The 15,000-nt window shown below is 54.0% G+C and overlaps 1 protein-coding gene across 13 annotated transcripts in view; it reads left to right on the forward strand.

The window, feature by feature from the left end:
- Nucleotides 1-15,000, forward strand: part of OtopLa (Otopetrin-like a) — a 620,636-nt gene that overhangs the window by 163,659 nt on the left and 441,977 nt on the right. For 12 of the 13 annotated variants that reach the window (XM_071671811.1, XM_071671822.1, XM_071671813.1 and 9 more), the window contains exon 2: nt 11,386-14,433. In XM_071671811.1, coding sequence (XP_071527912.1) covers nt 12,111-14,433 — 2,323 coding nt within the window. In that variant the 5' untranslated portion in view covers nt 11,386-12,110. The remainder of the gene's footprint in view (nt 1-11,385; nt 14,434-15,000) is intronic. The other variant, XM_071671824.1, reaches the window with a different exon arrangement.

The following is a 15,000-nucleotide window of genomic DNA, read 5'->3' on the forward strand; positions in this document are numbered from 1 at the left end:
CCACCTGGCCGTGCTGGTTGCTCAGCACCACCTGGCTGCTTTCGTCTCTCTCTCTCTCTCTCTCTCTCTCTCTCTCTCTCTCTCTCTCTCTCTCTCTCTCTCTCGCTGGTCGTGGCCTCGACCTCCCGGGTCATGCTGGCCCAGGTTGGGTGACAGGTATTGTGAGGGTAATGGGATGGCTGCCTCACACGTACCTCACACCTCCCCCACCTCCCATGCCTCTCCCTTACCACCCTCCCATCCTCCCTCCTTCATTCATTTACTTCCTCATCACCTGGACCTCACCTACCTGCCTCACCTTCACCTGGACCTCACCTGCTTGCCTCACCTTCACCTGAACCTCACCTGCCTGCCTCACCTTCACCTGGACCTCGCCGCCACTACCTCTCCTTCACCTGGACCTCCCCTGCCTCCCTAACCTTCACCTGAACCTCACCTGCCTCCCTAACCTTCACCTCGACCTCGCCTGCCTGCCTCTCCTTCACCTGGACCTCACCGCTACTACCTCCTTCACCTGGACCTCCCCTGCTTGCCTCACCTTCACCTGAACCTCACCTGCCTGCCTCACCTTCACCTGGACCTCACCGCCACTACTTCTCCTTCACCTGGACCTCACGTACGTGCCTCACCTTCACCTGGACCTCACCTGCCTACCTTACCTCCACCTGGACCTCACCTGCCTGCCTCACCTTCACCTGGACCTCGCCGCCACTACCTCACCTTCACCTGGACCTCACGTACTTGAGTGCCTCACCTTCACCTCTCCCTGCCATTACTGTAACACAGGACAGACACTACATGAGGGGAGATACTCCCCTGGGGAGGGGAGCAAGGGGCTGGGGTGAGGGGGACATGCCCGAGCCATGCACCTGCTCCTCTGTCAAAAGTTTTAATTATTCTACAGATTAACGAGATAATTTTGTAAGACTTTTAAGACATATATATATATATATATATATATATATATATATATATATATATATATATATATATATATATATATATATATATATCGCGGGAAATGGCGAATAGTATGAAATGAAAAAAAATGAATATATATATATATATGATGTGATTATTACACGAAAGTGCACTTGGGAACTTTTCGTGTTTCATTTTCCCCGTGGACTCATAGGAATATATATATATATATATATATATATATATATATATATATATATATATATATATATATATATATATATATATATATATATATATATATATATTTTCCCCTCCCAGAAATGATCCATGTACAAAGGATGTGGGATGCGACGCCCCGGGGGGGGCGGGCTGGGGTAACGTGAGTGATGGTGGGAATGTAAGGGCTTCACCCACCTCCTGCGCTGAAATGGTCTGTTTGGATCCACCGGCTCCTCGTAATGATGTGTGTGTCCCCCCTCCCCCCGGCGTCTTAGTTGACTGCTGGAGTCTCTCTCTCTCTCTCTCTCTCTCTCTCTCTCTCTCTCTCTCTCTCTCTCTCTCTCTCTCTCTCTCTCTCTCTCTCTCTCTCTCCTCGTCAGTCCTCGTAAACAAGCAAGTCCTCGCCGTGCCTCGTGGAGGGAGTGAGGCAGGCGAAGCAGGCAGGGAGGTTCCTGACTTTGCTGTTTTGGGTTAACAGCTGTTTATCTGTCCTCGGGGGTCGGGTCGGAACCACCCCTCCCCCCTCCCTCCCCCCCACAGCTTCTCCCATTGTTGACATCGGCGTATCTATGCAGTAGTTGTGAGAGGTGATGTTTGATGTGGCTTCCTCTCTGGCAAACAACTGGTGAAGAAGATTCAACCTTAAGGAACTTGAAGATTCCTGCTCTGCGTCTTACGGTTATCTCTCTCTCTCTCTCTCTCTCTGATGTTCCTGTGCCGCTTGCGTGGAAGATGTTCCGTGGGTACCCGGCTGGTGCTGGGGGATGAGACGGTCAGGTCAGGCAGGGTCAGCCGAGGTGGTGTCACAATAGCAGGTACCAGACGTGTCTATTGTGCCTTGTTAGTACTTGTTGTAAGTGGTAATCCACCCAGGGGGCCCTCCACCTACATTGGACGGGGTGTGAGGTTAAGATCTTTAGGTGTGTGTGTGTGTGTGTGTGTGTGTGTGTGTGTGTATGTGTATGTGTGTGTGTGTGTGTGTGTGTGTGTGTGTGTAGGTGAGAGGCCAGGCGCTGGGCTCTTCTGTATCTTCACATTAACAACGTGTCGGAGGTGTCGGACCGTCGAGGCCAGACTTCGAGCGAGGCGCTACAGACGGACGAAAATAGAGAGAGAGAGAGAGAGAGAGAGAGAGAGAGAGAGAGAGAGAGAGAGAGAGAGAGAGAGAGAGAGAGAGAATGAATTATAATGCGCCCTCTTTGAGGACGTGCGAGACATACCTTTGGAAAAAAAACCAGCGTCGTGTTGCATCTTTTTAAGGAAGGAGACATGAGCAGTGCAGGAGTTGCATAGCTCGGTAGTGCAGGGCGAAGCGCGCACCAGGGCGACGACGAGGTGTCCCTGTGTGTTGCCAGCGGCCACGCAGTCATCATCCGCCGGGAGGGAGGGTGAGGGAGGCGGTCTGGCTAATATTGGTAGGAGGGACACACACACACACACAGGCAGCCCGGGGTCTCTCTCTCTCTCTCTCTCTCTCTCTCTCTCTCTCTCTCGGCAGCGGGAACCGAAGGGAGTGTCTTGTGGACGTGCGAGAGACGGAGGACCAAACAAAACTATGGCGTTGGTGGGTTAAGCGGGTGTTAGAGTTTCGCGGTCAAGCTGGACGAAATTGGGTTTTTTTGGGGGGGAAAGAACATGCCATCAAATACAGCGGAGCGCATTCTTTATGTAAGGTGTGTGTGTGTGTGTCTGTGTGTGTGTGTGTGTGTGTCTCTGTGCATCTCTCTCTCTCTCTCTCTCTCTCTCTCTCTCTCTCTCTCTCTCTCTCTCTCTCTCTCTCTCTCTATCTATCTATCTATCTATCTATCTATCTATCTATCTATCTATCTACTATCTGTCTGTCTGTCTGTCAGTCTGTCTGTCTATCTATCTATCTATCTAACTCTCCTTCTAACACGTATACCTCACACGACTCGTCCTTGGTCAGTTAACTTCGCATTTCTCCTCCTGCGGTGAGTGCTGAGCTGCGCTGGGCCTCCCTCTCGGCAAGACGTCGTCCTCAGCCCTGGGTCAGTACGTTAAGCGAGCACCGCCAGCATCTCTCCCTTTGTAGCGCTGCTCAGTACGGGAAATGAATTTCACGGATGCCTCGACCCCATCGGCGTATCCATTTCTCGTAGCTTTCCGGCTCCACCCGGGGATTAACATCTTATTTTTTGCTAATGTTTCTTTCCGTCTCTCGAGGCTGCGAGTGACCTGACATCGCTTGGCACACACACACACACACACACACACACACACACACACACACACACACACGCAGGAAATGATGCTGTATCAGTGTCCTAGATCTTCACCCGCAGGGGGGGAGGTGGGGCAATGCCTCCTCCCGGGGCAATTGTTTAGCTGAGAGTGTGATGACGTTAGTGCTGTGTCAGGCCCTCTTCAGGAAGGTGCTGGTGGCCTGGCCTGTGTCAGGTCTTCGTGAGGCAGGTGCTGTTGTCTGGCTCGCAAAAAGTCCTCCTCAGGAATGTGCTGGTGGTTTGTGCCACATCAGGGAGGTACTGGTGGCAGGTACTGGCGGTCTGCCCTGCGTGAAGTTCGCCGTCAGGAAGGTGCTAGTGCTGAGGGCTTCGTCAGGCAGATACTTGGTCTGGCCTTCGTCAAGTTCGTCGTCAGGAAGGAGCTGGTGCTGAGGGGTTCGTCAGGCAGATACTTGGTGGTCTGGCCTTCAAGTTCGTCGTCAGGAGGGTGCTGGTGCTGAGGGCTTCGTCAGGCAGGTACTGGTGGTCTGTCCTGCGTCAGGTTCTCCTCGGCAAGGTGATGGTGGCATGGTCTGACTCACCCAACTTTAAACTCTGGCCCGGACACACCCCTTCCTCCCTCCACCCTCCGCCTACATACGTACATACGCATTATACACACCTCTCTTTCTCCCCACCACCTCCTCTCTTCCAGTACTATCTCTCTCTCTCTCTCTCTCTCTCTCTCTCTCTCTCTCTCTCTCTCTCTCTCTCTCTCTCTCTCTCTCTCTCTCGTGTTCCTACATAGCTGCAGACCCTGAATGACTGCTGAGGGCGGTGGCTTTCTTACACATCACCAAAGGAAGCTGCGTGGTTGTGTTTGTTTTGTTTACGATTTTTCTCTCTTTGAAGAAAGACTTGGAGAGAACTCAGTATCTTACAGCGCTGCTGCTTGAAGGAAGCTGCGTCGTATCAAATACATTTCTTCACATCTTGATACTCCAAGGAACATTTCCCGCGTTATCGAGGTAGCGTTAATAACATAGGAGTGCTGAGCCCTAGAGGGAATATCCTCCTTGGCTTGTTCGCCGTTTCCCGATTAGCGAGTTAGCGCCTAGAACAGACGAAGGAAGGCTTCGTCTGCTCACGTCCAGCCTCCAGCTGTCGTGGAGAATGCACCGGGATCTATACCGAGCCAAACCCCACAGACCCCGCCATGCTTCCCCGTGCCATCTATCCGCTCTCTATCCATTGCTCGCCCCTCACCCTCCTGCATGTTAAGGCCCCCGATAGCCACCCACCTGTCATCATGTGCCACCCAGCAGTCATCAGATGCCACCCACTAGTCTTGCCACCCGCTAGTCATGCCACCCACTAGTCATGCCACCCACTAGTCATGCCACCCACTACTCATCAGTAATCCACCCACTCATCCCTTATCAACGATGTCATCCACCAGTCCTGACCTCTTCCGCTGTACTGGAACTTAACCAGAGTCCATCGCCCAGGACAGTGACGTACGGTGACCTGATCTCCCGGTTGACCCTACCTACAGGCCAGTGGCTGACCTGATACCGTAACTTTCCCAGGGTAACATGACCCCTTCCATGTGTTCTGTGTCGTGTGTGTGTGTGTGTGTGTGTGTGTGTGTGCGCGCGCGCCATGCAGCCAGCACCACCCACGCACGCACGCCCCCCTGGTCTCCGGTCATGTTGGCACACCTGATCACTGTACTGCCCATGCCTCTCTCTCTCTCTCTCTCTCTCTCTCTCTCTCTCTCTCTCTCTCTCTCTCTCTCTCTCTCTCTCTCTCTCTCTCGTGGGATTTACTCTCCCTTTTACTTTTCCACTTTGCCGTCCTCTGTCTCGGCTCCACACGCCAGATTGGTATGGGAGGTGGCGGAGGCCCAGGAGGAGGAGGAGGAAGTAAGTGCAGCGCCCTCCCCCACCACCAAGTGATGTGGGCGTGGCCCTGGTCCTCCGGCAGAGCCAGCCATGCACGCATCTCACACACACACACACACACACACACACACACACACACGCCCCTTTCTCTCCTCTCCTCTCCCCCACCCCCCACTCTCTCTCTCGTGCCTCCTCCTCTTCCGTATAAATAGCGTAGGAATTCGGGTTACTATTATTGTCTCGGTTGCATAACCTCGTCCTAGGTGTCCAGTTTATCTGGTCGTGTACTCTCTTTCTCGCTGGTGTGGGCTGGGGCAACGCTGGCTTCCTTGCCTCGGCTCCTCGGATGTGTCCCTCACACAAGGCTGGGCAGTCTGACGACACGGGTTGTGGGTGAGGTGATGAGGGGGGAATTAACGTCTTAATTGATCTCCTTAAAGGTGAAAGTAATTGTGTTACATTAGAGGCTAGAGCGCATCGTGCAGCCGAGGACTGGTAGGAGCGCCTGTTAGTGATGTGTGCGAGTGTCAACACAGTTATATATAAGGGTGAAGTGAGTGGTATTACGTGGGCGAAACCATCCGACATGTGTTACGAGACTCCGTCTCTCTGCTCGAGACTACACCTCGGCGAGGTTTTAGTTTCGGGAATACTGCGTCATCAAGAAAGGTTTCACTGCTTCTGGAAGTGGCGCAGCCTCGGGCTGCAGGAGCCTTTAAGAAAGGTGTTAGGGTAAGATCAGAAATATATCATAAACATTGGTCCTGTGGGTATTGATAACAATATACATTCGAGTGGGGCCGGGTGACGAGTGGGGTACCACAAGGTTCAGTTCTGGGTCCCACACTTTGCATCATGTACATCGACGACCTGGAGGCACGACTCGCCAGGAGAAATTGGAATATTTTTCGACGACTTGAAGTATAGATCCAGTGAGAACCACCTGATGATTCGAAGGCATTCAGACAAACGGAGGAGGCGTTCCGAGACATGGCAAATGCATTTCAACGTAGACAGATGCAGAAAGTAATGCTATTTGGTGCTCGAAATACGAAACAGTAATGAAAATGCTTGATAAACTATTATCGCAAATAGGTGCTTGAAAAGCCACAAATAAATGTTTGATAAGCCATTTATCAGAAGTAGTATTAGAGAAAACAATTTAGGACATTGTCTATAATGACTTTATATACGGCATAAACATTGTCTAGCGGCATGCGACAGAGCCAACACGATGATTGCATTCAGACCCACAAATCTAAACTACAAGAGGAATTATGTAATATTGACCCTTTCCAACGCATCGGTCAGACCCCACTGGAAATCACCCTGTTCAGTTCTGGTTACCAAACCACCTCATCAACTATGGAGAGAGACGAGAGCAAGGTCAAAGACGAGAGCAAGCACACCCCACACCTCGCTCGCAATTAAGCCTCACGAGAGGAAAGACTGAAGATTATTATTATTATTATTCTTGGGCACATACCGCAGGCTCCGGGCTACAACACCCTAACCACAGTTTACAGAATACCGGATGACTCGGTCTGCATAACGTACGAAAGCTCCTCCTTCGTTATAGACGGAGAACCGTTAAAACACAGATATAATGATACGAAGATCGAAATGAAAGGAAGAGATGCGATAGCAACGTGGGTGAGAGCGATGCTCAGCCGTAGAGCGTTGTAGAGTGTTGGACTAAATAGTCAGTGTAGAGACTCGTACGTAATGCCTTTCCAGTCGAGGCAAAACAGATGATGATGATGACGCTGGGAAGTGTCGGTCGGTAGGTAGGTAAGTCCCTGTTAGCCTTGCCTTGGTGTCAGAACCCAGCCCTGGATCAGTCGGTTTCACTCAGCTGGTTAAGGGTAGGAGGAGGAAGGGGGTCTCTCTCTCTCTCTCTCTCTCTCTCTCTCTCTCTCTCTCTCTCTCTCTCTCTCTCTCTCTCTCTCTCCTACGAAATAAGGTGGTCCGTCGTCCCTCTCCGCATGGTACATGGTGGTCCGCCTCCGCCTCCTCTTCGTGCGGGTGGGTGTGCCGGAGGGAGAGGTGGCTGCTTGGATGAGTGTGCCTCCCGCTGTACTACCCTGTTCCTCCTACCCACCTTCCTCAAGCATGATGTCTCTGACAACCTCGACGCGGACCATCAGGTCTCGTGTGATCTGTCCCACGCGGACCATCAGGTCTCGTGCGATCTGTCCCACGCGGACCATCAGGTCTCGTGTGATCTGTCCCACGCAGACCATCAGGTCTCGTGTGATCTGTCCCACGCAGACCATCAGGTCTCGTGTGACCTGTCCCACGCGGACCATCAGGTCTCGTGTAACCTGTCCCTCACATGTATTTCTTTTTTCGATGGTGGAAAAACGGACCTCCGTGGTTTAGTGGTTAGCGTTTCTGACCATGAGTGGGCACGGGTCCGCCCGGGGGTCGGATTTGCATGGGTTAGGTTCCTTGGACGAGGCAGTTAGCCCACAGCCAATCTCAGGTGTTCATCCTCCCCTCGAGAGGGCTGGTCGATAAATGGGTACCTGGCTTAGGCTGGGTTGTGTACGCGTATGTATATATGTATGTATGTATGTATGTATGTATGTATACACAGGGATAAAAACATGGTTCATACACGAGTGTAATACTATCTCCCCGTAACACACACACACACACACACACACACACACACACACACACACACACACACACACACAAACACACACACACACACACTTATTTCTCGTATTATTTATTTTTGGTTCTAACTTTACTTCGCTGCATTGAACATGGGAGCCGGAGGCTTCGTGCATTATGCTCATGATGCCGTTTTCTTTTTCTTTTTTTTCTTTGTTCCTGACGCTACCTCGCGAGGGCGGGAAAGGACCGATATTTGAAAAGAAAATGGTCACTGTGGGTTTTGAGATGACCTGACATAAGCAGGTGTCAGAGAGATGGGTCATTATCCGGAGGACGTAACAATGTTTGATTATCCCGGGGGGGGGGGGGGGGGGAGTAAACAGTACGAGAGGCCGTGAAGTGGCACTTGGAGGGCGTGGAGTGGGCAAGGGCCTCCTGCCTCACACACACACACACACACACACACACACACACACACACACACACACATATGCTTCTTCCATCCACACCCCCTTGAAGCACACACACACACACACACATATGCTTCTTCCCTTCCCCCCCTTGAAGCGCGCGCGCACACACACACACACACACACACACACACACACACACACACACACACACACACACACACACAGGACGCACTCTGAGTTATTATGACTTTAAAGACACTTTACTGAGGGTGTTTACATGCATTTACCAGGACACACCGCACTTCACACTGATCACACACTCGCCAGCACACACTGTAGGAGAGGACCTGTATACCATGCACGCACCGGGGCCTGCCTCGCTCAGCTAAATGTAACATTTTATTCCCAGGGCGTATAATGTGTTTACCGCCAGGGTGCGGTATTGTGTCAACACCCTTGTGTAAACACTCCTATTGTGTAAACACCCTTATTGTGTCAACACCTTTGAAACGCACTCTTTCAACTCCCTATTATGTAAACTTCCCTACTCCCCACTGTGTGAACACCCCCCCCCCTCAGAACGCACCCCTCCTACTTCTCACTCTCTCAACACCCCCAGAACGCACTCTTCCTACTCCCCACTGTGTGAACACCCCCCCCAGAACGCACTCTTCCTACTTCTCACTCTCTCAACACCCCAGAACGCACTCTTCCTACTCCCCACTGTGTGAACACCCCCCCCCCAGAACGCACCCTTCCTACTTCTCACTCTCTCAACACCCCCAGAACGCACTCTTCCTACTCCCCACTGTGTGAACACCCCCCCCAGAACGCACTCTTCCTACTTCTCACTCTCTCAACACCCCAGAACGCACTCTTCCTACTCCCCACTGTGTGAACACCCCCCCCAGAACGCACTCTTCCTACTTCTCATTCTCTCAACACCCCAGAACGCACTCTTCCTACTCCCCACTGTGTGAACACCCCCCCCAGAACGCACTCTTCCTACTTCCCACTCTCTCAACACCCCCAGAACGCACTCTTCCTACTCCCCACTCTCTCAACACTCCCAGAACGCACTCTTCCTACTCCCCATTGTGTGAACACCCCCCAGAACGCACTCTTCCTACTCCCCACTGTGTGAACACCCCCCAGAACGCACTCTTCCTACTCCCCACTCTCTCAACACCCCCAGAACGCACTTCACGTCCAGCCATTCCTCAGTGTTTAGGGCCTCCCGCCGGAGTGACAGGTCCTCTGGCCCTTACACGTGATTGGTGGTGGTGGGGGGGGGGGCTTCCGCCCACTTAGTGTCACTTGAGACACAGTGTGACACACCACTGTAGTGCCACTTAACACATTCGAGGAATCTTTTTTTTTACTCTCTCTCTCTCTCTCTCTCTCTCTCTCTCTCTCTCTCTCTCTCTCTCTCTCTCTCTCTCTCTCTCTCCAATACGAGGTTGCATTCATCGTAAGGCTCTCCACGGCCACACACTCAGTGGAACGCCGTCCACTTGATGCATTTGTCGCACATTCATTGGAACGCCCTCCACTTGATATCGCTTGCCACACACTCAAGTGGAACGCCCTCTACTTGATGCCACTTATCACACACTCAAGTGGAACGCCCTCTACTTGATGCCACTTGTCACACGCTCAAGTGGAATGCCCTCCACTTGATGCCACTTGTCACACACTCAAGTGGAACGCCCTTCAATTCATGCCACTTGTCACACACTCAAGTGGAACGCCCTTCAATTCATGCCACTTTCTTCACACACACTCGGTGGAACGCTGTCCACTGTAAAGATCTAAGCGCCATCTCCACTAAGACGCACTCTTTTCTTGTCATTCAACGCGCACTCTTTCTGGAGGTAATGAGCTCAGCATTGCCTCCCGAACCCACGCGGTGCAACACATGACTCTCGTCAACGCACTTCACTGACTGCCAATAGCTGGAGGTTTACCATGAAACGCACTCTTCTCAATCTGACACTCGAGCACCACTTGTGAACATACCCTCGGCCCCACCGAAGCTAAAACCGCGTACCTCAGTGGTTGGTTGATACCCAGTGGTTGGTTGATACCCAGTGGTCGGTTGGTCCCCAGTGGTCGGTTGATACCCAGTGGTTGGTTGATACCCAGTGGTCGGTTAATACCCAGTGGTCGGTTAATAACCAGTGGTCGGTTAATACCCAGTGGGCGGTTAATAACCAGTGGTCGGTTAATACCCAGTGGGCGGTTGGTACCCAGTGGTCGTTCATACCCAGTGGTCGTTCATACCCTGTGGTCGTTCATACCCAGTGGTCGGTTGGTACCCAGTGGTCGTTCATACCCAGTGGTCGGTTGATACCCAGTGGTATAAGATGAATTAAACGGGTCCCAATGAACGGCATTTTGAATCTGTAGATAATGGTTGTAAAAACAGAAAAAAAAACCCAGTAACAGTAGAGGAATGGTGGGGAATGGTTGATTGGAATGGGTACGTGGTCGTTGGTATGGGGAGGCGCACGTTAGATGGGGGGTACAACACAGTGTGGCGCTGCGCGGGCTTCCATGCCAAGTGTTGGTGTGGCGTTATCACGTATGGTAACGTGTTGTGTACGGAGTAATGACGACTACTTCAGTTGGGAGAAAAAAAGAAAGAGCTTCAGTAGGGAAGAAAAAAAGAGCTTCAGTAGGGGAAAAAAGAGCTTCAGTAGGGGGAAAAAAGAGCTTCAGTAGGAGGAAAAAAAGAGCTTCAGTAGGAGGAAAAAAAGAGCTTCAGTAGGGGGAAAAAAGAGCTTCAGTAGGAGGAAAAAAAGAGCTTCAGTAGGGGGAAAAAAGAAAGAGCTTCAGTAGGGAAAAAAAAGAGGCGGGTTGGCATGTTTGGTCAAAGAGTATTCACAAAATATTTAGAATTATCATTTATCAGTAGTATTATTATAATTATGATCATTATTATAAGCTTTTAACAAGTGTTATATTTTGTTGTTGTTATTATTGTTGTTGCAGTTTTGATGTGTTCAGATTTTTTTTTTAAATTTGATTTTTGATTTTTTTTTCGTTGTCTTAATTTAACACCTTCACTGTGTACTTTTTTTTATTTCTTTTCTTTTTGCTTTGTCACTTGTCCAGTGTATGAGTGTGTGTTGCCCGCACCTGACGGCCACAGCCTCACCTGCAAGGTTACCGTCCGAGCAGCGCCTACCTCCCATCTCCGTCGGTGCCTTCTGCAGCGCCGCCTCCTCTCTTCCCCCCACCCCACTACCAAACAACCCATTGTGTCGCGTGTGCATCTCGCAAGCGCCCCCAGCCCTCCCACAGGAGTCCAGACATGTAGCTCGGGGATGTAGATAGATACATCCCCTTCCTTCGTCTACCACTCCTACAGGTGGTCATGACCTACTGGCAAGGGTTACGATGATGATCCTCGGGCCCCTCTTGAGATGACGAGGCCCCTGGCTGGTTATGGGATGTGAGGTGTTGTTATGGCTGGATGTGAGGGTGTCGTCGTTTCTACCCCTCTTCTCCCCGTGACGTGGGCCTGGTGAACGCGCGCGCCATCTTAAGTAGAAAGTATTAGACGCTTTCATTAATGTTGTTAGTGTGTGTTGACGTCCGGATCCTCGGGTGATATTCTTACGCTCCTGTACACACACGTGACGTAGTTTTGCGACGGAGTATCGGCAAAGCGCGCGGAGCGAAGGACGTAAGGATCTGGTTCCCCCTTCCGCTCTTACAGGGGGAGGTTATCATTTGATGTTGGAGAGACTGGCATGGTGTCTGTTGGGGGAGGAGCGGAGCGTAGGAGAGACGGTAGGTAGGGCCCGACCTCCGGGGGGCACGGAGGTGAAGGAGACATGGGAGACATCGGGGAGAGCAAGATAGGAGGGGAACCACATGACGGAGGGAAAGGGGTCGACCAGCAGGAGGAGGAGGACCTGCCTGCCAGAACCAGTGGTCCAGGGGACAGTAGCCCATCGTTATCCTCCCTACCCAGTGTACAGGGCAGCAGCAGCAGGAGGTCACGGGACGAGGCGGCCGTTCCTCCCGGCTCGAGCATCGCGGGCCAGAGGGCCACCAGGTCCAGGGTGGAGGGACGTCGGGGCCGCAGCTGGTGGGAGTGGAAGGCGGCGGAGCAGCGGAAGATGCAGAGTGGTGACGAAGGCGACGACGAACTGACGAGCCTGGAGGGCGAGAGCTTAAAGAGGCGTACCCCCCTCCCCAAGATTCGCGAGAATTTGCCTGAACCTGAGGGTGGGTGTGAGGGTGGGTACGGCAAAGGGGGGTCAGGAGGTGGTGGTGGGGTGGTGGGTGGCGGCGGGGGGGCTGGGGTGGGGGGCGCGAGGGGGCCGAGCGGCGGTGGTGGCGGCAGTCCTGGGCTGCGCGTCAACAGGGACGAGCGCGCCGCCGAGCCGCCACTCCTGCACCAGCCTCGCCACCAGCCGCTACTCCTCCAGCAGCACCACTTCCTGCCCCAGCAGCAGCAGCCACATACGCGTCGCGCTGCTCCAGGGCCGCCTGGGAGTCAGTGCGGTGTAGGGGTCGGCGCGCCCCACTACACTACCAACCGTGCGCCGCCCACACCCGCGCACCAGAGCGACCAGCCCAAGAAGGTGACCATCACATCCTTCAATCAACCCAAGCTCACACCCATTGTTCCCCCCCACTCCGGCACCCCCACACCCGTGCCCGAGAAAAAGGCGCCGCCTCCTCCTTCGCCGGGGGAGGAGAAGAAGAAGCAGCAGCCGCAGCCGCCTCCCGCCAGCGACACCAAATCACCTTCGGTAGACAAGCCACCAGCACCTGCCCACGGTACGAGACTGCCGCCCTCGCCAGAGAAGAAGCTGCCAACTTGCCCCGAGAAAAACTTGCCACTCTCGCCAGAGAAATCCTCACCGTCGGCCCCGCCGAAAGATCTGGTGTATGCAGATGTCCGCGAGAGGAGGGCTCTGAGGGCCCAGCTACACAAGCACCCGAGCCGCGGCAAGCAAGAGGAGCCACTCGAGAAGGAGCAGCAGCAGCCGAAGGATCTACCCAAGGAGGCCGTCAAGGAAACTCCCGCGGCCGTCAAGTTTCAGCCTCGAGTAACCTCAAGTCCGACTCGGTACAAGGAGGCGGAGGAGAAAGCGTGTGGTTCTGGCCCGGGGGAAGCTAGAGGGAAGACAGGTGAGCCGGTGATAGATAAACCTCAGGTGGGTGTTGCTGGTGGTGGTGGTGTCGTCAGTGACAAGGGGAGCGGGAAGCCCGGCGGTGCCAGTGCCTCAGCGGGATGGAAGGCGCTTCCTGGAGGCGGGGCCAAGTTTGGTCAGGCCGAAGATAAGAAGCGGCAGGCGGAGAGGGGCAGCGGGTCGTTGGTGTGGGTCAACCTTCCTGGCGGGGGCTCCAAGCTCGAGTGGATGCCCACCCCAGACCTCGTCACCATCAAGTCCACGCCGGCGCTGCCCGTCCGTGACGCTGACCGCTCCTACCACCAGCCCCACAAACGCAATGATAGCGTGGCGGGGGCGGCGCGTGGAACGGACGCCCAGGGGAGGGGAGACAGGGGAGGGGGAGGAGCTGAATCTGCCTCGGGGGAGCGCGTGACGCGTGCAGTCAGTGATGTGCCACGTGCTAGTGACGCCAGAGTTATCCCTGGAGTCCACGAGTCCCCTCGGTCGAGGCCTCCGGCGGCGCAGCTGCAGGGGGTGCTGAAGCAGCCGACGGGCGGCTCCCCCGCCACTCACAAGGCCCAGCCAAAAAACGGGGTTACTTCTGCCCCGGGCGCGACGCATAGGCCCGAGGGCAGAGGTACTCCCGACGCGGATGAAGGGACAGTGTTGACGGTGGCGGGTCGGAGCAGCGGACAGGTGGTGAGGATACGAGTGCGTCCCGAGGTGCACGCCTACCTCACGGGTCTCCCCACCACGTACGTGGCCGCCAGCATCAGCGCCGCCACCGCCTCCGGCCGGAGAGACAGCCACCAGGACAGCCAGAGCAGTTCGGGCTCGGCGCTCACGGGTGGGTCGGAGGGCGGTGGCGAGGGCTCAACAGGTTACCACGAGCACGACTATGAGGAGGTGGTGGACGAGTACACGCTGCTGCGACGTGCGGTGGATGACCACGACCCAGAGGCCATGCAGCTCCTGGCGGCCGCCCAGGCAGCCTTCAACCCCGAGCTGGCCGCCCGGCCGCCCCACGCAGGTCAGTCTCGCCCGCCCCGTGGGGTGACCCCCGGCGATCTCCCTCTCTGCCCCTCCTCCTCCTCCTCCTCCTCCACCCACCACACACACACACCACGGCGCCCTCTACTACTACAGCCTCCCCTCCCCTCACCCACCCATCGCCGCCTACACTAACGCTGGCTCCTGTATTGCCACCTCACCCCCTCCCACTCCTCCTCCTCCGCCTCACACCACACCTCCTCCCATCCTGTAGGCCTGCCACAGTAGGAGATATGCTGCATGGTGTGCCCACGCTGCTACTGTCTAGATCTGTTGTTTCCCTAACGCCGTGTGAGCGCCACGCAGGAGAGGCGTCATGTCTCTGCCTCCCTAAGCGGCGAAGTTTTTCTCCCACCTTTAACTGAATGTTTGTTGTCGAAATAAAATCCAAAAATAACCCCTTGCCCCTCACCCCCCAAACTAAACCCTGTGTTGTTATATATATATATAGAGAGAGAGAGAGACATTCCTGGGTAGTTAACGGCGGTAGTGGCCACCGGGGTGACCCGTCCACCACCGCCGTACACCCTGTGCTCTGCTTGCCTGC

The sequence above is a fragment of the Panulirus ornatus genome, chromosome 17 (genome assembly GCF_036320965.1).
Source record: "Panulirus ornatus isolate Po-2019 chromosome 17, ASM3632096v1, whole genome shotgun sequence".
Lineage (NCBI taxonomy): Eukaryota > Metazoa > Arthropoda > Malacostraca > Decapoda > Palinuridae > Panulirus > Panulirus ornatus.